This window comes from Salvelinus sp. IW2-2015, linkage group LG1 (genome assembly GCF_002910315.2).
Source record: "Salvelinus sp. IW2-2015 linkage group LG1, ASM291031v2, whole genome shotgun sequence".
NCBI classification, from domain to species: Eukaryota; Metazoa; Chordata; class Actinopteri; order Salmoniformes; family Salmonidae; genus Salvelinus; species Salvelinus sp. IW2-2015.
This window is the reverse complement of record NC_036838.1, coordinates 22222644-22249163: the sequence shown is the minus strand read 5'-3', so window position 1 is coordinate 22249163 and position 26520 is coordinate 22222644. Positions and strand designations below refer to the sequence as shown.

Below are 26520 nucleotides of genomic sequence, written 5' to 3'. Positions count from 1 at the left end.
AGCCACAGCGCATCACTGCCTGTCTGGTGAATGCAGCGTTCTTTGGTGCCCTTGGGTCATCTTATCTCTATGGCTACAACCTGTCTGTCGTCAACGCTCCTGCACTGGTGAGTCTATTTATTGTGTCACTTTGGACGTACTCTTGTAGCATTTGGTGTCACCTAACATTGATTTCCCCTTGTGACACCTTGTTATCACTCTTCAAAAAAAGTCTAATAGACCAGCTGTACTTTAATGGCTCAACCTTTTTTGTGTTTTTTTTCTCCCCAATTTCATGGTATCCAATTGTTAGTTACTGTCTTGTCTCATCGCTACAACTCCTGTACGGGCTCGGGAGAGACAAAGGTCGAGAGCCATGCATCCTCTGAAACACAACCCAACCAAGCCGCACTGCTTCTTAACACAGCGTGCATCCAACCCGGAAGCCAGCCGCACCAATGTGTCGGAGGAAACACCGTACACCTAGCGACCTGGTCAGCGTGCACTGCGCCCGGCCTGCCACAGGAGTCGCTAGTGCGCGATGAGACAATGATATCCCTACCGGCCAAACCCTCCCTAACGACGCTAGGCCAATTGTGCGTCGCCTCATGGACCTACCGGTCGCGGCCGGCTGCGACAGAGCCTGGGCTCGAACCCAGAGTCTCTGGTGACACAGCTAGCACTGCGCCACCCGGGAGGCCTTGGTTCAACTTTTAACGGGTTACTTTAGATACAGTTGTAAAAGGTTCATATTCTAAACTGCAATCCTATGGGATTCCCATCATTTGGGGAACAGACCAGGGCCTCGTTTCCTAGAGCCTTTGTAGCGTTAAGAGCATCGTTAGAACCATATTATGATGTACAGTGTATCTTTCGCAGCCAATGTGTTTCTCAGAGCCTTTGTTAGTAAAGTGGCTCTAAAAAACTTTCGCTCATCTATAAGTGATCCAGACCACTCGTAGAGCAGCCAAAGTGCGTTGTTCGGCTTCTTTTCTGCCTTACCTCAGAAGATATAATTCTAAAACAATGAATGTGTTTTGTGTGAATGGGCATGATCATACATGTTTAATTTGGGTAATTTATAGGATCTATGTAATGTAATATTTCATGAAAAGATTAACAACGTGCTTGACTCCACTTTATATAAACTTAGATCGGGTGCTGAATCCAAAGAACAAAAATATTCAAAATGTTAACACAGGCACACAAATTCTAAAAACCTGTTTTTGCTTTGTCATTATGGGGTGTTATGTGTAGATTGAGCAGGGGAAAAAACGATTTAATACATTTGTGAATAAGGCTGTAACGTAACAAAGTGTGGAAAAAGTCAAGGGGTCTGAATACTTTCGGAATGCTGTGTATTTCAAATTATCCATCCGCGCAGTCAGTTGGTGTATATAATGCGCATATTCGCACCAAACTGAGCCCATTGCAGACTCACAATGATGGGGCTATTCTTAAAAAATACAGGCTCCCACRAGAGGAGATACTTAGACTGAAAAAMCAAAATGTGTGAGGTAGAGGGTTAGGTACTGTATAAAAGGACACTATCGGAGACGACAGATCTATTGAGGTGCAGTGTGCTAAAAGCACTGTAGAGGCAAGAAGACGTCCGGGGTTCAAATCTTGAAATCATTGAACATTACATGACGAAAAGGTAGATTATGGTGTTATTTTTTTAATTTTAATTCATAAAAACAATTCTGTGAAATGTATAGGTCTATCCTACGTTTCATGTGGGCTATTAGTTGTGTTTTCATATGATGCAAGCTGCATCGATTTCAGCACTAGTGAGCTGGACAGCTCCCCCAACGATTTCAGCGCTAGTGAGCTGGACAGCTCCTCCAACGGAATCATGTGAAAAACCGAACACGGCCCCAACAATGCTTTTAGCTGTGGCACTTACAGGTTCACTCTGTACTTGTTTGGGAAACACTATTTAAAAAGTTGGCTCGTAAATAACGAAGTATCTTGTACAATCATCGTAATGYTTAAGTTMCATCGCAGCAAGGAAACAAGGCCCAGATTAGATTGCCCATCCATGCTCGACAAAAGTAAATGGAAAAGCTCAGTAATCATCATAGTTTTTTGTTTGTTTATTGGGTCTGCCACAACCCTCCAAACACACGCGCACACACACACCATTTTTGTTTCTTTACTCACAAAAAATGGCAAGGACATCATCTTATCATCTGATCCTACCTACCCAGCTAATTAACCCATATGCCATAGGTTTACCGGTATCCAGCTTTGTACCCACATACATATGATGGGCTWCTTAACCCATCAGAGTCTAAGCCCTGTCTATGCCGGGGGTTGGGTGGGTGTTCTACTAAGCTACAGGATATGGAATTGTTTTAAGGTCATACCAAGGACCTTTTAGCTAAATTATTTTGAATTTTTAAAAAGTATCCCAAAATATATTTAAAAAGATGTTTTGATGGAAAAAAAAACCCGTATTGAATAACAGTCTCAAAAAAATATCAAGGGTCTCCTATATCTGAGATCAGAAAACATACATTTGTTTTTCTGACATGTATTTAACCCCATATTTTTGGCATTAAACAGTTCCATACTGTATATACAGTTCTTCCATTMATTTTTTTCAACTTGTACCGGGGGACMTTCAGACGATTCTTGTAAGGCCTGTGGGCGTCCTAGAGCAGAACTACCAACATGTACATGTTCGTGAGAATCGCACCTTTGCACAGASGGTCATATTAGTGTGTGGCCCAAACGGTTCGGACRCAACAGACAGAAGTTGGCAGATCGGCTGTACCGACTTCAGACGGTGTTCTTCTGCTATTTATTCTGTTACCAATAATATTTRCATGCTAAYAGTTTCCTCTGATTACAATTATTATGTATARCTAAATGGAATCTATTAGCTTCCAAAATGTAAGGAGATATACAGTGTGCATTGAGGGAATTTTGGAAAAATATCTTGGTTCCTTTCTCAACATAGCAATGTGTATTCAAAGAGGACTYGGACCACAAAATAGATGAGTTGAACTGGCAAAAGTCAGGAAAAAAGTCATAATTCAAAGGCAAGGGCAGTGAATACATGGACTGGTCTAATAGACTAGACGTAACATAGTAAACTTAAATCCGGGACACTCAAATTAGTATGATATGTTACGTTTTGGTATGGTTACATAAGACAGATGGTTACTTAAAACYTCTTAAATGTAATGGCAAAATGTAGATTTGTGTCAGATGTGGTCATGGGAAATGTACAAGTTTCCCTAAACCTCTCCAAAGTGGTGTATGTCTGTAAATGTGATAATTCCAGTGCTATTACATATTTGCAATCCATAAATGCTATTTGTTCAGTATAAAAACACAATTTCAACCATATCAACCTCACTCAAACATTGTGGTGGTGTTATGGGGTATCCAGGGTACGTTCAAGTGTCTTTTCAACCTCTCCAAAGTGTCTGAATGTGGTAATTGCACWGTTTTTGCACACTGGATGTGCCTAAAAGTTATTGTTCACTATAAAAACAAAATTTCTACAAAAACAACCTTTCGCAAACATTGTGGTGGTGTCGGGACTTACAAAGGATATGGATAAGTACAGTGCGTAAGCAGGCAACATCATATTTTTGATATACGCAAAGATATTTTCACTCGGTGGACATTCGATGTTGCCATTAGGTCATACATCATCAGATAACATTGACCAAATCGAAGCTTACCTTGTAAGATATTTGGTGAAAATGTTGTGTAAAATAAACATTCTGACTCGGGGCTGGTGATCAATAATGGTAGGTCACAGGCAGACAAATAAGATATCCTCATGATCTGTGGAGTCCCGGATTTCAGTGTGTATCAACGTGGAGTCCCGGCTTTCGGTGTCTATCAACGTATTACGTGTTTTTATTTAGTTTGTTTCACTACGCTAACCGGAATGTAGGTAGCAGCCATCTTGAAATGAAGTCATCGGCTCGACCTTCCCTTATAAATTTGTATGGCCATATATGATAGTAAGTCATACCGAAGATTTGAAGGCACCRATCAATATCCAAGATACACAGCTTTCCGCAGACACCCTGCTTTTGCAGATAGGGGCTACCGTTCTCATACCAGACTGAATTGAATWAAAAAAAATCWAATAGATGTAAATCTTATTTACAATGACGGCCTACCCCAGCCAAACCTGKACTACGCTGGGTCAATTGTGCGCCRCCCTATGGGACTCCCAATCACGGCCGGATGTTTTTCAGCCTGGATTCAAACCAGGGACTGCAGTGAAATTTCTTGCCCTGAGATGAAGTGCCTTAGACCGCTGCACCACTCGGGAGCATATCATGCAACCGTCTAGCAACCCAGAGGTTGCTGGTTACATAAATTCAAATCTCATCAAGGACAACTTTAGCGTTTTAGCTAATTAGCAACTTTTCAACTAATTTTTACCAGGATTAAATGTCAGGAATTGTGAAAAAATTTAGTTTAAATATACTTGGCTAAGGTGTATGTAAACTTTCGACTTCAACTGTATGTATGTATGTATGTATGTATGTGTGTGTGTATATATATATATATATATATAAAATATATATATATATATATATATTTTAAGAGGACTACATGTGAAAACCCTAAGAGTGTACAGGAACAGCTGAGGGTTGCCACTTTGTTCACCCTGTCCAATTAGGCACCACCAACCCTTCTGAGCTCCTTTCGTCACCTTTCATGAATGCTTTAATAAATGCACTTTCACAGGAGGTTGCTGATGGGTGAGTGGCTCATATTAATGGCCGGAACTGTGCAAATGGAATGGCATCACACACTTGGAAACCATGTGTTTTGATATTTTTGATACCATTCCAATGATTCCACTCCAGTCATTACCAGGAGCCTGTTCTCCCCAATTAAGGTGCCACCAACCTCCTGTGTTGCACTCTAATGTTGAATGTAATGTCCTGTCATGTGGGCTATTAATGTACCCGATGACCACAAATTCTCCTCTGGAAAGTTTCTTCCAAGTATCTTGACTTTCTTCTAATCAAATCTAAATTATAGATGGAAAGTTCAGAAAATAATCTCCCTCTCCGCCTGGAGCCGTTTTGGGTTTTTGAGATATTGTTCTGATATATTCGACCACAGAACTCCAGAAGTGAGATTTTCAGTCGGAGACTAGAATCTAGCAGAGGGAGGTGAGTRGAAAAAGCTTTGGCAAAGACCGATTGCGGTCCAAATGCACCAGCTCTTAATTATATTAACCTATGCATTAGAAAAAAACATGTGTTGTTGCAGTCTTCTTGGGAGATGCCATCACCTTTTCCTTTTAGGTACTGTAGGTGAATGGTATTTCAGGCTTAGAGAATTTCAGTCTGCTAGCCTTAGGATTTCCTAATGTTTCTATTTGGCACATAAGCAAGACATCACAAGGGAGCTATACCAACTGGCAGAAAAATAGTGTTGATTTACTGTTGTATGGTACTGGCCTCTAATTCTCCAMTTTGATGGGAACAAGTGTGAAATGTGTGTAGCCCTTGAAATTGTTCATGACTCAAGAAGAGCCATCATCCCTTTTGAGACGGAAACACAGCTTTTGTTGTTTGGTTTGTCTGTCATTGTTCACTCAGTGCTGGCTTTGTGTTTGTTTTTACGCTTCCCACAGGTAACTTGATTTGTTTTAGAATGAGGGGAACGTCCTCTGCAGAAGTCAATATTTTTCCGGAGGACATCAATTCCATAACAACCTGTGTCTTAGAGACAGATCATGATTGATAAGTATTTTGTTGTAAATGACATACCTAGATATTACAAGTAAAATACACCAAAACAGGCGAGGCTTATGGAGCAACAGTTTTTACAATCATGCATACTACAGTTGAAGTCGGAAGTTTACATAMACCKTAGCCAAAWWWAWTTWAACTCAGTTTTTCACAAYTCCTGACATTTAATCATAGTAAAACATCCCTGTCTTAGGTCAGTTAGGATCACCACTTTATTTTAAGAATATGAAATGTCAGAATAATAGTAGTGATTTATTTCAGCTTTTATTTCTTTCATCACATTCCCAGTGGGTCAGACGTTTACATACTCAATTAGTATTTGGTAGCATTGCCTTTAAATTGTTTAATTTGGGTCAAACGTTTTGGGTAGCCTTCCACAAGCTTCCCACAATAAGTTGGGTGAATTTCGGCCCATTCCTCCTGACAGAGCTGGTGTAACGGAGTCAGGTTTGTAGGCCTCCTTGCTCGCACACGCTTTTTCACTTCTGCCCACAAATTTTCTATGGCATTGAGGTCAGGGCTTTGTGATGGCCACTCCAATACCTTGCCTTTGTCCTTAAGCCATTTTGCCACAACTTTGGAAGTATGCTTGGGGTCATTGTCCATTTGGAAGACCTGTTTGCGGTCAAGCTTTAACTTCCTGACTGATGTGTTGAGACGTTGCTTCAATATATCCACATAATTGTCCTTCCTCATGATGCCATCTATTTTAAGGACAACAAAGTCAAGGTATTGGAGTGGACATCACAAAGCTCTGACCTCAACCCTATAGAAACTTTGTGGGCAGAACTTACATGTATTTGGCTCAGGTGTATGTAGACTTTCGACTTCAACTGTACATACATGMATGCATACATGCATACTGTATGTGCCTACAGTAGAAAAGGCAACACRGTATACAGAACATAAGTAACTTACTTTGATAGGAAAGCTCACATGTCCAAAGTTATTATTTGTAAGAAAAACAACAAGGAAGGCAAAGCAAACACCAGCAAGAAAATGTTAYATTCTTGCAAGACTGCACAAATATATGCATACTTGATCTGCGCAAACATGAGTGAAGTGCATTGGGCTCTCCTCGAAGAGAGAAGTTTGTCCGGCTCAGTAAAGCCTCAAACATAAGTTGTCCGCAAAGCTGAATGTGAATTAATGAGGCAGAACACACCTCAATTTAAACTGTTAGAAAATTCAACTTGTTAKWAAATCATTTGAAATTGACAAGTTGAAACAGCCTATAGATAATTAGCAGGCAGCACATGTAAACTGTCCTGTTGCATAATAATCACATTTTGTAACAGTGAGTGCATTGTGACATCACCCTGGGGCGCCCGTTAGAGATATTTGGAACTCACATGTGAAAATGTTAAAKGCTTCTGAAGTTTCTGATTTCCAATTTGAAATTTCTGACTTAATTTTCCCCTTCAATGCTTTTCAGGCAGCGTTATTCTGTGGCTTTGTTAAATGCCTTTTCTCAACCAAGAAWGTTGTAAACAAGAATGACGCCCCCTTGATCAGTCAACATAAACATGATGTTTGTGAAGAGTTTAATTCCAAMACGCTATATATCCATTTTCAGAAATCTTGGTAAATTAGCTTTTATTTTTTAAACAAATGAGATWGTGWWTAWWCACWATCTAGTMATGGCATGGGGTTGTTTAATGACMGATGTATTTGTTTAAAATCTAWCASTTGATGGTTTCGTTTCYGARACAAATAATCATGTTTYTTTGCTAAATGCTATATATCTGCCTCACTCTCATAGAAATAARTAGTACTGCTAGGGTTTACACAGTCAAATGTAACACAACTACATTTTTAATAAAGAACTGTACAAATGATACATTTGCTACATCAATATTAAAAATATATATTAATTAGTTCATTACTCCAGTCTGAGCTCAAGACTGCTATGGCATTTGTCCTTCCGCATCACAATTTAGTTGGCTAATTGTATCCTGAGCAGTCTTATAGTCCCCAGACACATGCAATCTTGGTCTCCTACCCTGTATCTAAATCCAGTTAGCCGTCTGCGTCCCTCTAGCACATTCTTAACATACATTTTTTTATATGCTCACAAATCAGTGAATATAGTTAAGCTAATTATAGTCCAGACACTCGCACACACAGGCGCACACACAGGCGCACACACAGGCGCATACACAAAGGCACACACACACAGTCAATAGAAATCATTTGGGCTGGTTAGACTTCCCCATAAACCAGCTTTGCATGCGTTTCCCTTTCATGTTCCCTTCAGGTGTGGACTGTGTGTGAGACTTTGAAGTTTGGATCCACTGACGATGAACCTGCAGGCCTCCAGAAGCCAAGCTGGTCATCTGGTTCAATGGCCAAGCAAGTCTTCCTTTTGGGATGGAAGGTTATAGGATAAGAAAGAGAGAGCCAGAGACAGACTGGAGACTTGGAGTTTAGCTTTGAAAATAGTGAAATGCCTGACAGACAGGAGAGGTGAATAGGTTTTGACTTAAATAATTTTTTTGTTCACATTTCAAGTGTAAATTGCTCTGACGAAGGCCAAGAGGCCGACACGTAAAGATTTAATCAAATAAGTGATACAACCGGGTTTCTCTTCTTTGCATTATTCTCAAAGCACCTGAAATGAGAGAACTCAAAATGTGCAAGTGCCTTTTTGAATTTTAAGTCGAAATTGGGTGAGTGTACACAAATATGTGAATTCACCCATAATTTCTGTCTAGGTGTCGTGGTTCACATTTTTCWAAATTTACAGCGTTGGGTTGTAATTTGAAATACTTGCTACACCAGAAGTTAATGGTTATATGTAGGAGGAATGTATATGGTGGAGTCAATTAAGGGTGGATACGAGCCATGGGCTTTCGAGAGTTACTAAGTGAGGGAATAAGGCAATCACATGGTTGYGGTCACTGATWAGGGTGGGTAGCTGTGGATTAGTGATGTAACGAGTGCGCTGAGAGTCGGGAAGCAAGTTCAGGGAGTGAGTRATTTTAATCAATAAACRAAACATAATACAAAACAAGAAACACGAACAACGCACAGACATGAATCAGAAACAATGACGCATGGGGAAGGAACCAAAGGGAGTGACACATATATATATATATATATATATTGATATATATATATATATATGTGGGGAGAACAAGTATTTGATACACTGCCGATTTTGCAGGTTTTCCTACTTACAAAGCATGTAGAGGTCTGTCATTTTTTATCATAGGTACACTTCAACTGTGAGAGACGGAATCTAAAACAAAAATCCAGGAAATCACATTGTTGTTTTTTTTTTTTTGCAGCTCTTTCAGAACATCGGCTATCTGGATTTGGGTGAAGGAGAAATGGGGGAGGCTTGGGCAGTTGCTGAGGGGGGTGCAGGGCTGTTGACCGGGGTAGGGGTATCCAGGTGGAAAGCATGGCTAGCCGTAGAAAATAAATCGTCGATTTATCGGTGGTGACAGTGTTTCCTAGCCTCAGTGCAGTGGACAGCTGGGAGGAGGGGCTCTTATTCTCCATGGTTTTTACAGTGTCCCAGAAAKTTTGGGAGTTTGTGCTAYAGGATGCAAATTTCTGTTTGAAAAAGCTAGCCTTTGCTTTCCTAACTGCCTGTGTATATTGGTTCCTAACTTCCCTGAAAAGTTGCATATCGCGGGGGCTATTCAATGCTAATGCAGTACGCCACAGGATGTTTTTGTGCTGGTCAAGGAAAGTCAGGTCTGGAGTGAACCAAGGGCTATATCTTTTCCTGGTTCAACATTTTTTGAATGGTGAGGAATGATGATGAGGAAAGCCCTTTTTAAAGAATAACCAGGCATCCTCTACTGACGGAATGAGGTCAATATCCTTCCAGGATAACCAGGCTCGGGTCGATTAGAAAGGTCTGCTCACTGAAGTGTTTTAGGGAGTGTTTGACAGTGATGAGGGGTGGTCGTTTGACCGCATACCCATTACGGACACAGGCAATGAGGCAGTGATCGCTGAGATCCTGGTTGAAGACAGCAGAGGTGTATTTGGAGGGCAGGTTGGTTAGGATGAAATCTATGAGAGTGCCTGTGTTTACGGATTTGGGCTTGTACCTGGTAGGTTCATTGATAATTTGTGTGAGATTGAAGGTATCTACTTTAGATTGTATGACGGCCGGGGTGTTAAGCATGTCCCAGTTTAGGTCACCTAACAGCACGAGCTCTGACGATAGATGGGGGGAGCAATCAATAAACATATGGTGTCCAGRGACTAGCTGGGGGCAGAAGGTGGTCTWTAGCAAGCGGCAACRGTGAGAGACTTGTTTCTGGAAAGGTGGATTTTKAAAAGTAGAAGCTCATTGTTWKGGGACAGACTGCAGTAGATTGCAACTCCGCGCCCTTTGGCAGTTCTATCTTGTCGGAAAATGTTATAGTTAGGGATGGAAATGTCCGGGTTTTTGGTGGCCTTCCTAAGCCAGGATTCAGACACGGCTAGGACATCCGGGTTGGCAGAGTTTGCTAAAGCAGTGAATAAAGCWAACTTAGTGAGGAGGCTTCTAATGTTAACATGCATGAAACCAAGACTTTTACRGTTAGAGAAGTCCACAAATGAGAGCGCCTGGGGAATGGGAGTGGAGCTAGGCACTGCAGGGCCTGGATTAACCTCTACATCACCAGAGGAACTGAGGAGGAGGAGTTAGATAAGAGTAAAGAGAGTAAATGGAGCAGGTTTCTGGACACGGAAGAGTAGACTCAAGGCATAATGTACAGACAAAGGTATGGTAGGATGTGAATACAGTGGAGGTAAACCGGGGCATTGAGGGATGATGAGAGAGGTTTTGTGTCTAGAGACACCATTTAAACCAGTTGATGTCACCCCATGTGTGGGAGGTGGAACAAAAGGGTTAGCTGAGGCGTATTGAGCAGAGCTGGAGACTCTACAGTGAAATAAGACAATAATCACTAACCAAAACAGCAATGGACAAGGGATATTGACATTAGGGAGAGGCATGCATAGCCGAATGATCATGGGGTCTAGTGAGTAGCTAGGCGAGCTGGAGCTAGCCACTGACCGCTAGCAGTGGCTAGCTGAAGCTAGCTAGTAGCTAGTTAGCTGGCTAGCTTCTGTTGGGGGTTCCGGTTCTAAAGTAAAGAAAATAGCAGATTTATACCACATTGCGTGAGGCAGGTTGAATGTTGTATGTTGGAGTTGAGGTTGAGGTTAAAAAAATATATACAAAATATATGCGAAGAAAATGCAAATAAAAAAAGACATAGTGGGGAGAACCAGTATTTGATTCACTGCCGATATTTGCAGGTTTTCCTACTTACAAAGCTTGTAGAGGTCTGTAATTTTTATCATAGGTACACTTCAACTGTGAGAGACGGAATCTAAAACAAAATCCAGAAATCACATTGTATGATTTTTAAGTAATTCATTTGCATTTTATTGCATGACATAAGTATTTGATCACCTACCAAACAGTGAGAATTCCTGCTCTCACAGACTCTTTAGTTTTTCTTTAACCTCTACTTTATCTCCATCCCTGATCCGGGAGCATCCTCATCAGTAAAAAGCTGACTAGCATAGCCTAGCATAGCGCCACAAGTAAATACTAGCATATAAATATCATGAAATCACAAGTCCAATACAGCAAATGAAAGATACACATCTTGTGAATCCAGCCATCATTTTCCGATTTTTAAATGTTTTAGCGAAAACACAATATGTATTTCTATAGCTAACCACAATAGCAAAAGATCAACCGCATATTTTCAATTTACCGCATAGGTAGCTATCACAAACCCGACCAAATAGAGATATAATTAGTCACTAACCAAGAAACAACTTCATCAGATGACAGTCTTATAACATGTTATACAATAAATCTATGTTTTGTTCGAAAATTTGCATATTTGAGGTATAAATCATAGTTTTACATTGCAGCTACAATCACAAATAGCACCGAAGCAGCAAGAACAATTACAGAGAGCAACGTGAAATACTAAATACTCATCATAAAACATTTATGAAAAATACATGGTGTACAGCAAATGAAAGATAAACATTTTGTGAATCCAGCCAATATTTCAGATTTTTTAAGTGTTTTACAGCGAAAACACAATATAGCATTATATTAGCTTACCACAATAGCCAAACACACAACCGCATTCATTCACCGCAAAGGTAGCGATCGCAAAAAACCAGCAAAAGATATAAAATTAATCACTAACCTTGACCAACTTCATCAGATGACAGTCCTATAACATCAGGTTATACAATACACTTATGTTTTGTTCGAAAATGTGCATATTTTGAGCTGCAAACCGTGGTTATACATTGTGAATATGTGGCATCGATTCACCAGAACTCCGGAGAAATTTGGACAGTCACCTAATCTAATCAAAGAACTCATCATAAACTTTAAAAAAATACATGTTGGACAGCAAATGAAAGATACACTAGTTCTTAATGCAATCGCCGTGTTAGATTAAAAAAAATAACTTTACCATAACAAACAGCTTAGTTATAGCGAGACAGCGCCCGCAAAAAGGAAGGAAAATACGACTAAACATTTTCCACAGAAATACGAAATAACATCATAAATGGTTCTTACTTTTGCTGAGCTTCCATCAGAATCTTGTACAAGGAGTCCTTTGTCCAGATAAAATCGTTGTTTGGTTTTAGAATGTCCTCTTCTCCTGTCGAATTAGAACCTTAGCTAGCCAAGTGGCGCGAAGATGTCCATCTCCACCTAAGGAGAGAAACGGAAAACTCCAAAACTCCCGATAAACGTTGAATTCTGATAAAACTATATTGAAAAAACATACTTTACGATGATATTATCAATGTATCAATAAAATCAAAGCGGAGTATTAGCCGTCTATACCGAACGCTTTTCAGAAGCCAATGCTGATGTCCTTCCCGCCCTTGGTAGACAAAGGAAATAGTGGTCACGTCATTCCAAGAGCTCTTGTTCGACCTCAGATCAAGCTAGACACCCCATTCCACCTCCCACTGCCTGTTGACATCTAAGCTTCCTGGAGCAACCGGAAGTGATTAAATTCACCCTAAAGGTGTTTTGATTACCAAACCTGCAGTTTGTGAAACTCACTGCATTCAACCTTGTGTAAATCAGTCAATTCTTAACGTAAAGACTTTAAACTCAGGATTTGTAAGCTCTGAGGTATGTGTTTACTTTCAGCTTCCTTTGCCAACCGGAAGTCTCTTAAATTGGGGTAATAGGGGCTGTTTCGAAGGGTTAAAAGAGTCTCTTTCCATCATATGTGTGATTAGTGGTTAGGCAACCCTCATGAACTGTAAATCAGTAATTTCTCCCATCAGATTTCCAAGAAAAACTCACACACACACACACACACCCACACACACACACACACACACACACACACACACACACACACACACCCACACACACACACACACACACACACACACACAGCAAGGATGGAGTAACACAGTGTGGGGCTTACAGCCACACAGATCCTGCAATAGTTACCTTAGTTCGAACTATCAAAGAACCGTCAGACCTAGAGCTCTGAAACTTTGGAACCCTGTTCTAGAGCTCAAGTCGATAGTGCGTGGTGAGTTATGTGGCTATAGAAGGTTTTCAGACTGAGAAACAGTGTCGTACATTTGCAATAACTTCAATTAATTTTGACCATCACGAAAATGATGACATTTAGAAAAGTCCAGAGTCGCAAGACAGGTGCATTGAAACCCGCTCGGCCCATAGAGATGGACCATAACGTTTCTGTCTGCTCATTCAAGCTCATTCAAGGACCCCGTAGCACACCCGGAAATTTGGATTTTCAGCACAATGACCTATCGAGCCGAAACTTGGGATTCAGGGTCGCCTCACATAGGCCTACACATAATGTCAGAACTGGACCCGCAGCTAGAACATAACTACGTGTTTTACGTTTTTATTATGGTTTAAACAGAAGACGCTGTGAATTTTGGGCCTGCTCTGAAATATGTGATAGTTGGCTTCTAAACGAGTTGGAAAAAGTGGGTGTGGTGTCAGTTTGTATCAGTTTTATTGTCAGAATGATATCTATTTGACTGATGAATGGTGACTTGCTGGCTGACTTTTGTCCATTTGCAATATGTTTAACCTTTCACGAGTATCAACCCCGGATCCGGGAGCACCCCCCACCCCCACACACCTGATTAGCATAGCTAGCATAGCTTCAGAAGTAGATAGTAGCATCTAAATATCATTAAATCACAAGTCCAAGACACCAGATGAAAGATACAGATCTTGTGAATAAAGCCACCATTTCAGATTTTTAAAATGTTTTACAGGGAAGACAAAATATGTAAATCTATTAGCTAAACACGTTAGCAAAATACACCACTATTCTAACTCCATCAGTTTCTTACTCCTTCAGGTGCTATCACCAATTCGGCTCAACTAAGATATTGATATCCACTAACCAAGAAAAAAACCTCTTCAGATGACAGTCTGATAACATATTCATGGTTAGGATAGTTTTTGTTAGAAAAAGTGCATATTTCAGGTAGAAATCACAGTTTACAATTGCACCCCCATCACAAATCGACTAGAATTACTAGATAGAGCAACGTGTATGACCAATTTACTCATCATAAAACTTTCATAAAAATAGACAAAGCATAGCAATGGAAAGACCCAGTTCTTGTGATTTCAGACCATATTTCAGATTTTCTAAGCGTTTTTCAGCGAAAACACAATAAATCGATAAGTTAGCATAACCACATGAACAAACGTTACCAGAGCATCGATTCCAGCCAAAGAGCGCTATAACGTAATCCAGCCAAAATATATTAATTTTTTTCACTAACCTTCTCAGAATTCTTCGATGACACTCTGTAACATCATTTTACCAATATACATATACAGTTTGTTCGAAAAGGTGCATATTTAGCCATACAAAACCGTGGTTACACAATAAAAATACTAGGAAATCAAGCCTCAATATGCTGACGTCATCTATCAGAGTGATCTAGTTTAATTGAAAGCTAATCATATACTTGACTAAAAATACAGGGTTGACAGCAATCGAAAGACAAATTAGTTCTTAATGCAACCGCGGATTTACATTTTTAAAATTATCCTTACTTTTCAATACAGGGTTGGCCAGTGAAGCTATACCAAACAAAATGGCGAAATATGCGTTTAAAATATTTCGACAGAAACACGATTTATCATATTAAATATTGCTTACTTTGAGCTGTTCTTCCATCATATTCTTGGGCAATGTATCCTTTCTATGTTATAAACGTCTTTTGGTCGATAGATGTCCTCTGTCCTCCGAAATATCCACTAACGATCGAACGGGACTCCAAAACGTGTCCAAAGTTCAGAGTGCACCGACAAATAAATTCCTCAGAATCGCACTAAACGGATATAAATTGATATAAAACGGTTCAAATTCACCTACATTTGATGTTTTTAACAACTATAACGACTGAAAACATGACCGGAGAAATATTGCTGGTTAGAAAACGATTTGGAACGAGGCAGGTCCGATGGCCTTCACGCTTGGGCGCACGTTGAGAAAGGGTGGTCTCTGTACATTTTTGTCATTTATAATGGCTGTGAACGTCCCATCGACTTCATTGAAAACGTGATGACGTACAGACACCAGAGGAAGACGTAGGCAGTGTCGGTTTCTTCATAGCATTCACTGTGGCCTTATAAACAGACCCCAGATCAGAGGTAAAAATTTCTGAAATCTGAACCCTGTCATGAAAAGTGCTGTAGAAATTGTTCTGTACACTCAGAGACAAAATTCCAACTTCTATAGAAACTAGAAGGTGTTTCTATCCAATAATAACATAATATGCATATTGTACGATCAAGAATTTTAGCACGAGGCAGTTTAATTTGGAGACACAAATATGCTAATGCGGAACAGCACCCCCTATAGTTGCAAGAAGTTAAACAGTGAAAAAACATTATCAAATGGACATGATGAAATCAACACCAACGGCGATGGAGAGGAACCACTACCACTGCCCGGTCATCCCGAGTTCATCGGGCCAGTCAATTTTGCATTTCTGAAGTATTTTTGGCATATCAAATTCGTGATGATAAATGCCCATTGAAACATATTGCAAATGGACAGCCGTGCGCCTGGTGATTGGAATTGGTTACCAGGAGCACATTAAAAAAAATATATATATGCCTTTAGGGGGGTGCAAGGGGTCTACGGTTGGCTAGGGAGCACCCCGTGCCCATCCAGTAGGTCATTTTGGACGTTTTTCAAAAAATCATTAACAATAGAGTCCCACTTCTCCTCATCATACTTGACAAATAGACCATCTAGGTTGATTCATGGCTTAAACATAGTGCTATATATCATTTGGGCAGTATAAATGCCATTTGGATATGGTTCACTGACTTTTGGGTTTGGAAACTGACTTCCTATCGTACATGGCAAATGGACATAACATCCTGATTTGGCTCTTTCAATTTMTTTTCATTTCTTATGGCATTTGGCAATGGTTTACTGACTTTTGACTTTGACTTTTGACTTCCTATGAAATCATATTGCAAATGGACAAAACATGTGCCTAATGGACAATTTAAAAAATATGACAAAAGTATGTTCATACAGTTCTATGAAAATTTACCGTCGAGCGCGCTCGCCATCTATTGGATTTTTGCTGTGTGACACTTGGCATTTGCCATATGGCATTTGCAATAAGTTTTGAATGAAACAATGTCCATTTGAGTGGTATTGTACATCGTGTATATGTTTCGTACGATGCCAATAAGTTCCCATTCATTTTTGTCCATTTCAGGGGGGTATTCCCTTACATACATTTTCCAACCAAGCAGAGGTGTCACGAAAGTCAGAAATAGCGATAAAATAAATCACTTACCTTTGAAGATCTTCATCTGGTTGCAATCAGAAGGGTCCGAGCTACATAACAAATGGTCATTTTTTTCGATAAAGTCCTACTTTATATCCCCAAAAAGTACGTTTATTTGGCGCGCTTGACTCGGTAATCCACCGGTTTCCCTTGTTCAACATGCATACAAATGAATCCCGTAAGTTACCAATAAACCTCATCCAAACAAGTCAAACAACGTTTCTAATCAATCCTCACGTACCCTAATATGTAAATAAACGATACAATTTAAGACGGAGAATAGTATGTTTATTACCGGAGATAAATAACGAAGTGGGCGCTCTCATCCACGTGTGTGAAAACACTACAGCCAAAATGGGAGCCACTTACAAAAACTACAAATTCTAGCTTATTTTTCAAAAAACAAGCCTGAAACTCTTTCTAAAGACTTGACATCTAGTGGAAGCCCTAGGAACTGCAATCTGGGAGGTATTCCTTTTATATTCCCATAGAGAACCTTTATAATCAGGGGTAAGCTCAATTTTTTAAAATCTATTCCGGACTGATTCTCCTCGGGTTTTCGCTTGCCATATCAGTTCTGTTATACTAATATACGTTATTTTAACAGTTTTAGAAACTTTAGAGTGTTTTCTATCCAATACTRCCAATTATATGCACATCCTAGCTTCTGGGCCTGAGTAACAGGCAGTTTACTTTGGGAACCTCATTCATCCAAACTTCCAAATACTGCCCACTACCCCGAAGAAGTTATTTAATCAATAAACAAAACATAATAYTAAACAAGAAACGTGATCAACGCACAGACATGAAACAGAAACAATGACGTCTGGGGAAGGAACCAAAGGGAGTGACATATCTWGGGCAGTTAATCAAGGAGTTGATGGYGTCCAGGTGAGTGTCATAATGCGTTTAACGATGGTGACAGGTGTGCTCCATAACGAGCAGCCTGGTGACCTAGAGGCTGGAGAGGGAGCACACGTGACAAGTGAGGAATGGGGGCCGAGGTCAGGTCACATGAAGGGAGAAGGAATAGTTATTACACACATTACGTAACTTCCTGCCTAGCAACAAAGATGTAATGTTTAGAGAAAAGGAGGAGACTCCGTGTAAATACTTGTGCTGGTGGGAACATGTCTTTGTCTTTTCAGCTGTCTGACCCATTGGGTTTTTCAGCTGTCTGACCCATTGGGTGAATAAACTTGGTTTGAGCTTTTCCTAGTTGTCCGTTAGTTTTTACTCTGTTTATTTAGAACCTAACAACAGCATGGACCTTAAAAGGTTACGCAAACATTACCTTGAAATCAGATGGAAAAGAAAGCATTTTTATTATTTACCCTGTGTGAATAATGCTATTTTTTTTTTTGTTGCTGAGATGCTGACTTCATTCCTCTTCCTCCCTGTACAGTATATAAAGACATTTTAYAACCAGACATGGATGGAGCGCTACGGAGAACCCATAGGAGCAGACATGGTCACCATGCTATGGTCCATCACAGTCTCCATATTTGCCATTGGGGGCCTACTTGGAGCRCTCTGCGTCACGTTGCTCACGAAACTCATTGGAAGGTAAGTTGGAACACACCTATGATAAGCATTAAAAGAAGAGGTTTGCTGACATAGATATCAATGCATACATATAAATKAACATTTTAAGCATACATATTTCACTGCACGGCTCCGTTGTTAAGAAGATGAACCATTGCGCTGGTAAGGTAGTGCAGAGGCTTGCAGTGAATTAGCTCCAGTTTTGATGATAAGTGCTTCTGGCATTGTCTGATGTGGGAGTATATGACGAAATATTGACMACTATATATTGTGAACTTCTGAATGTCTATTAGAGTTTCCCGGTGTGAGTAAAAGGCCTGAACATAGCTTTATCTATTATCTTTATCTTATTTTTTTTGTGCGACAACACTCACCACACTATTGGCAATTGAAGCAAGGAGAGGAGTTGGCATATGTTCAAACCGTCCACCCCTCCTTTGGGATTCTTCCCCCATCTCCTTCTCCTCATCAACTTTTGAAATCGGCCACCTAGATAAACTTCCCCCATCTGTTCTTCACTTTTCTTCCCTCCCTGTCGTTTTTCTCTCTTAGCATTTCAGTGAGCGAACCTTTAGTGGTCAGGACGCATGTAGACAGACAGACAGACGTCACGGTAGATGGAACATGGCAGGAAGAGCTGAGTGCTGACAGCCTAAGGATTCCAGCAGGCCTGTGCATGGGTGATTCCCTCTAATGGATGCTCCACAGGCCCCCCATGGAGCCAGACACCACTAAATCCACTCCAGGCACCTCTACATTCCTCACAAGSATACTTGCCAGCCAAGCGGATTCCAATAGACGTTTCTGTCCTTTGATGTCACCAGGGATCCTTCAGTTGGTGTAATTTCCCAATGAGTGTCCCAAATCARCGCTTTATGGTCGCTATATAGTAATCAGATTTTGAAACATATCAAAGGAATTAAATGTTGATTTCAGCCCTTGAGAAGCCACACAAAAATTAACACAATTTGAGCCCATATTCCCTCCGGGGAGAGAAATGTGTAAAGTAAATTTAACATGAAGCCTCCATTAACTGAGTACAGCTTCATGCCTCAGTTCCCCATTCCCTCTCTCTTCTCACCGGAGATACTGGTGGGTGTGAGGCTAAACATGACTTAAAGGTCTGCAGACACAAATAGTACATGACGCAGGGGCAAATGTGTGACCCACCTTTCAGCTCCAGCGCTTGAAACTTMTTGGAATTAGTAAGCAGAACTGTATTCAAGTACTGTTTAGTGCTTACATGTATCAAAAATAGTTGGGGGGATTTATCGAGATATTCATTGTTGATATTCAATACCCTGGGTCGGGACTTTGTCACAGAATTTTTTTATGACACAAACTGTGGGTGGAGACATATCATCTGATGTCTCATTTATTTCATTCTCAATTTGTGAAACTTTCCAGAATTGCTTAATTTTAGCAGCGTGAATTAGGGTTTCTGAATTTGAATGACCTGTAGCCTATTTATTTCTGTGCTCCAGTCAATAACAGAAACGGTATTTGTGTCAGTCAATTACCTATAGCCTATTCCAAATGACATAWTGGACCTACATAGCATACTAAAGGTTTCAACCTTTCTTGTTCACAGATAAGTTTTCACTGAACTTTATTAACTCAGTCCATGCGGCTCACTCCCATTGTAGCAATGCAGCTGCTTAGCTACAACTACTTTTCCCGGTGSGGACATATTGGCACACTGCGGCCAATAATGATTCTGAGAGTTTGGTGCCCCCTGTTGCAGCTCTTGACATTGGTGGAGAGTGATAACATAAACTCTAGAGGCGCGTTGATATCGGCAAGATATCGTTCYCTTTTTGCCCTCCCTGATTTGTGGCCCAAGTGATTGAGCGGTTTAGACTACTGCATGTGGTAATAGAAGCTGTAGATAATAGTCCCTTTGTGGCTTCTTTATACCTCCCACTCATTACTGAAATATTACTTAGATAGACCATTAGGGGATGACTGTAAAATATATGACTTTTTATGATGTAAGCAATAGTCTTAACCTTATCATACATCATCCTTAATAGCCTTAGGATGAGATTCATAAATACATTCGTTTATCATATGACTAATACAACCTGACTTGATTACTTTCTGCATGGCCTAAAATGAGTCGATGAATGAGACAGCGACATAATATATGATCAGGAATACAAAATGGTTGCTTTAAGATGGAATTGTAAATGAGGAAATCAAGTGTGACGACCAATGTGAAACGACAGAGTGGCAAAATTTGGCACATKACATTTTACGTTATTTTCTGGTTGTACACTGGTTTTCTGGCATGTAGAGCGGCGGTTTTACAGGCTCCTGACCAATTGGTATGTTTTTTTTGCGCTGATCTTGTTTTTTACATAATGTTTCCACCATCGTTTCCTTTGAACGAAAAGAGCTTCTGGACATCAAAATRGCGATCACTAACCTTGATTTGGATGAAGAATTCTACTTCAATGACTCGGCCATGCAGGACATACTGCTCACCCGGGACCAGGCCCTAATCCCCGACACTCGGAAGAGGAAAAGAYGGTGCTATAGAGGCCGACGTGGGGGGCACCTTGATGAAACTATGGCGACCAGTGAATAAACCGCCTCTACCCTCTCTTCAGTTGGGGAATCACTGGAGWACAAACTAGATTAGCTCCATTCGAGACTATCCAATCAATGGCACCTGAAGAACTGTAATATATAATGCTTCACAGAGTCTTGGCTGAATAAGGACATGGTGAAATATAAATCGAGCAGTTTTTTTCTATGTATCGGAATGACAGAACGGCAGCGTCTCGTAAACTCAAGGGCAGGGGTGTGTGTCTCTTTGTTAAAAACAACTGGTGCACAATCTATATTAAATAAGTTTACCCAAAATCCAGAAACACCCAAGTGATTCCATACATTGAAACTAGTTCAGTGGAGTTTGCTCTCTCTCTCCCTGAAGTGCAGTACTGAAACAGCTGCAAAAATGGGTCATGTGACTCGTGGCGTTGCTGGATGCAGGCCTCTGCTCTGTTGCCAGTGAATTCATGATTTAGAAATCTCCGATGTGTGGACAAATGTGTTTAATTGAAAGTGTATGGCCGAATTAGCTATTTCTGTTAAGTTCAATCAGTTTTGAGTCAGGAAATGTGTACTTTTCCACTGAGAATATTTKATWATTTTATATCATTATTTTATGTAGCCAACTGCCACAGCAGCAGAGATGGGTAACAACTGCGCATGTGCACTCTCAGGGAATCCCTGCTACTTCGAAACTGCAAGTTATGCCCTTATTCACAGATSCACTTTTTTTGGCRGAGAAGTGAAGACAGCGTTACACATTAATTATACAAAGTAAACAAGAACCTACTAATATGTCTGACGATTAAATAATCGTGAGGAATGTAAAAAAACTCCCGGAGGGGCGCCGATGGTGTTGTCGAACCATATTTATTTAAGCCTGAGTATTTGGACAAAGAATTGAGGCAAATTGACCTTCAGATGTCCGCTGCCCTCTAGCCACCAGTAGCCGCAGCAGTAGCTAGACCCCAGCCCACCCCTGGATCAACACAGACTGGTGGTGCAGTTGTGGCAATTGCGCTCCAATGCCGCGATTGAGGAATGTTTGTGCTGCAGAGGATTTGAATATGTGACTACAATTCTTACAGAAAGAGAGGAATGTAATGATGATGAGGAGCAGTTAGTTTACTTTTGCAACAAACCCATTAGTGGGTTTATGTTTTCACATTAGCCCATAACTATATAGCCTACAGTATGTTTATTTATCACGTTTTGGGGATAATATTCTGCAATGTAAAGTGACTCAATGTCTATTGTCTCTCAACTGTCATAAATACATGGAGCACATATGCTAACCTGTAGAGCTCCTAGGCCTATATGTCTACATGATATGGTGCAATGGTAATAACACAATAAGAACACCTTGAACGTCAAGAATCAGGCTACCTACCTCTGCACGCTTGCTTTGTCGCTTTCTCTTCTCAAATACATCTTTGTATTGTGGYACTGCGCCAGATCCAGTCCATGGAAATACAGTAGCAACAGCTGTATCTTTCAGTTGTCTGTCCCCATCGTTTCAGATTGCAAATCTCGTTCGTATGCGTCGTCGCTAAAGTGCTTGCTCCACACATGCAGCGAAGCAGGGTTGGYTGCAGGAGTATACCAGTAAGATATGAGTTGAAGTTAGAAAATAAGTAGGGCATCATCTACCCTTCTAAAAATCCTTTCAATTAACCCAAACATACTATACCAGGATTTTTTGTTCTTCTATTAAGCAAAATGCAGATTAATCTACATAAGCTCTTACTCAAGGGAAGATTGGAACATAATGTTTTTGGGGCTGAAAAGTCATTTTCTTTCTCTGAGGTCTGTGGACCAATTCCACTCCTCGATCTAATTTCGGTGAAAGTATGATGAGTTCGCAAGGTTGGGGATTGTTGTGCTCAGTGTCATTTAGTCAGTGCCTTGACTGCAGTGTCAATGCCCCTGCTACCCTCTTTTACCTCATTCCAAAGAATCCATTTACTTAACTGTCCTTGACTTGAGGTTCATAGATGTTGAATTGCATGCATTGAAGCGAACAATTTTGGACGAAGCGTTTGTGTTTAAAGAACTGTTTGGCCAGAGAGACTGAGATTCTTATTAGATAAAACCGTGAGATTACACCTTTTTGAGAATGTCCAACTGCAATTACATCCTTTTGAGAGCGAAAGAAAGAAAGGTTGAGATTGGGAACCTATCCAGATGAGATTTAGCATGCCTCGTACCAAAGGGTGGATGAGAGCCTTGTGGAAAATCCTTTCCTGTAATACAAGTCGTGACCGTAGTCACGAAGAGATGTATATTTATTTTGGATTTTCTGTGTGTGTGTACACACACACACACACACACACACACACACACACACACACACACACACACACACACACACACACACACACACACACACACACACACACACAGAAAGAAAGGTTGAGATTGGGAACCTATCCAGATGAGACCGTTCAAACGTTTGCGGTCACTTAGAAATGTCCATGTTTTTGAAAGAAAAGCGAAAAGTGTTGTCCTTTAAAATAACATCAAATTGATCAGAAATACAGTGTAGACATTGTTAATGTTGTAAATGACTTTTGTAGCTGGAAACGGCAGATTTATTTTTTATGGAATGTCTACATAGGCGTACAGAGAGCCCCATTATCAGCAACCGTCACTCCTGTGTTCCAATGGCACGTTGTGTTAGCTAATCCAAGTTTATCATTTTAAAAGGCTATTTGATCATTTAGAAAACCTTTTTGTAATTATGTTAGCACAGCTGAAAACTGTTGTTCAGATTGAAGAAGCAATAAAATTGGCCTTCTTTAGACTAGTTGAGTATCTGGGTCATCAGCATTTGTGGGTTCGATTACAGGCTCAAAATGGCCAGAAACAAAGAACTTTCTTCTGAAACTCTTTCTGCGAAATGAAGGCTATTCCATGCAAGAAATTGCCAAGAAACTTAAGATCTGGTACAACGCTGTGTACTACTCCCTTCACAGAACAGCGCAAACTGGATCTAACCAGAATAGAACGAGGAGTGGGATGCCCCGGTGCACAATTGAGCAAGAGGACAAGTACATTAGAGTGTCTAGTTTGAGAAACAGATGCCTCACAAATCCTCAACTGGCAGCTTAATTAAATAGTAAAACACCAGTCTCAACGTCAACAGTGAAGAGGCGACTCCGGGATACTGGCCTTCTAGGCAGAGTTCCTCTGTCCAGTGTCTGTGTTCTTTTTGCCCATCTTAATCTTTTATTTTTATTGGCCAGTCTGAGATATGGCTTTTTCTTTGCRACTCTGCCTAGAAGGCCAGCATCCCGGAGTCGCCTCTTCACTGTTGACGTTGAGACTGGTGTTTTGCTGGTACTATTTAATGAAGCTGCCAGTTGAGGACTTGAGAGGCGTCTCTTTTAGTGTACTTGTCCTCTTGCTCAGTCTCCCACTCCTCTTTCTATTCTGGTTACGACATGATTCCATATGTGTTATTTCATAGGAATTGATTGTTTTTGCGACTGCATTTGAAGATATATCTTTATTGATTGACCTTCATGTCTTAAAGTTTTAACACTTTTGTTCTTAACTGACTTGCCTAGTTAAATAAATAAAAAATACATGTCATTGTTTTGATGTCTATACTATTATTCTACAATGTATAAAATAGTAAAAATAAAGAAAAAACCTGGAATGAGTAGGTGTGTSCAAGCTTTTGATTACTATTGTAAGTACCCTAGTGGTTAGAGCGTTGGGCCAGTAACCGAAATGTTGCGAGATCGAATCCCCGAGCTGACAAGGTAAAAATCTGTTTTTCTGCCCCTGAACAAGGCACTTTTCCTAGGCTGACATTGTAAATTAGAATTTGTTCTTAACTGACTTGCCTATTTAAATAAAAAGTAGATGTATACATACACTATATGACCAAAAGTATGTGGACACCTGCTCATCAAACATCTCATTTCAAAATCATGGGCATTAATATGGAGTTGGTCCCCCCTTTGCTGCTATAACARCCTCCACTCTTCTGTGAAGGCTTTCCGCTAGACGTTGGAACATTGCTGAGGGGACTTGCTTCCATTCAGCCACAAGAGCATTAGTGAGGTCGGGCACTGATGTTGGGCGATTAGGCCTGGCTCGCAGTCCTCCACCAAAATGTACAGTTGTCACTATGCATTCGGGCAGAAAGCGTTCTCCTGCCTCCACCAAAGCCAGATTTGTCTGCCGGACTGCCAGATGGTGAAGCGTGATTCATCACTCACTGCTCCAGTGCAAAGGTTGTGGCTGAAATAGCTAAATCCGCTAATTTGAAGGGGTGTCCACATACTTTTGTATATATAGTGTACCTGCTTACACTTGTCACTGCCAGCAATAAAGTTATTGCATATTGTTTTCCTACCTATATTATCCAGCTTTTCCTGGTGAATAATATCAGATAGGCAGCGACATGGTTTAATCTGCTTTGTGCAGCCACGTCTTTAACCTCCTGAGGGCACTAAAGCTCCTTTCTGCTTCAGAGGACAGGTATGATAAGGAGCAACCTGACCAGAGCTTCAATATCTGTGAATTAGCCACAAACTTCTACTGGCAGTCCTCTTAGAATTTGTGCAGCATGTGCACTAGAACTGAGTGRGCAGTTGAGTAAAAACATGGGCAGTTGCACTGCAAGAGTAGGCATTAACCTCTGACTCTATTGTAGATATACACCCAATCTGTTCAGTGTCCCACATTAAAAAATACTGTAGTATTCACTGTAGTGTTTTTGCTGACTAAAGTCTACAAAAACACTACAGTGAATACTGTCGTATGTACTGTAGTATACTGTATTATAGTGTAGTATTTGCAGTTAACTGTGGTATAAATACTRTAGTAAAAGAAAAGTAGTGTACATATACTAAACTCAGCAAAAAAAGAAACGTCCTCTCACTGTCACCTGCGTTTATTTTCAGCAAACTTAACATGTGTAAATATTTGTATGAATATAGCAAGATTCTAAACTGAACAAGTTCCACAGACATGTGACTAACAGAAATTGAATAATGTGTCCCTAAACAAAGGGGGGGTCAACATCAAAAGTAACAGTCAGTATCTGGTGTGGCCACCAGCTGCATTAAGTACTGCAGTGCATCTCCTCCTCATGGACTGGACCAGATTTGCCAGTTCTTGCTGTGAGATGTTACCCCACTCTTCCACCAAGGCACCTGCAAGTTCCCGGACATTTCTGGGGGGAATGGCCCAAGCCCTCACCTGCCGATCCAAAAGGTCCCAGACGTGCTTAATGGGATTGAGATCCAGGCTCTTCGCTGGCCACTGCGCAATCCCTATCTCGGGCGGGGCATGGCCAAGCCCTCACTCGCCGATCCACAAAGGTCCCAGACGTGCTTAATGGGATTGAGATCCAGGCTCTTCGCTGGCCATGCAGAACACTGACATTCCTGTCTTGCAGGAAATGCAGAACGAGCAGTATGGCTGTGGCATTGTCATGCTGGAGGCGTCAGTCAGGATGAGCCTGCAGGAAGGGTACCACATGAGGGAGGAGGATGTCTTCCCTGTACGCGCACGATGCTGTGACACACACGCCCCAGACCATGTCGCTCCCACCTCCAGATCGATCCCGCTCCAGAGTACAGGCCTCGGTGTAACGCTCATTCCTTCGATAATTTACTTGAATCCGACCATCACCCTGGTGAGACAAAAACGCGGCTAGTCAGTGAAGGACTTTTGCCAGTCCTGTCTGGTCCAGCGCGGTGGGTTTGTACCCATAGCGACGTTGTTGCCCGTGATGTCTGGTGAGGACCTGCCTTACAACAAGCTACAAGCCCTCAGTCCAGCCCTCTCTCAGCCTATTGTGGACAGTCACGCCTATTGTGGACAGCACTGGAGGGAGGGATTG

The 26520-nt window shown here is 40.8% G+C and overlaps 1 protein-coding gene across 1 annotated transcript in view; it reads left to right on the top strand.

The window, feature by feature from the left end:
- The window catches only part of slc2a9l2 (solute carrier family 2 member 9, like 2), a 265165-nt gene that overhangs the window by 8593 nt on the left and 230052 nt on the right, over positions 1-26520 (top strand). The window contains exons 2-3 of the mRNA XM_023985678.2: positions 3-107; positions 17965-18125. Coding sequence (XP_023841446.1) covers positions 3-107; positions 17965-18125 — 266 coding nt within the window. The remainder of the gene's footprint in view (positions 1-2; positions 108-17964; positions 18126-26520) is intronic.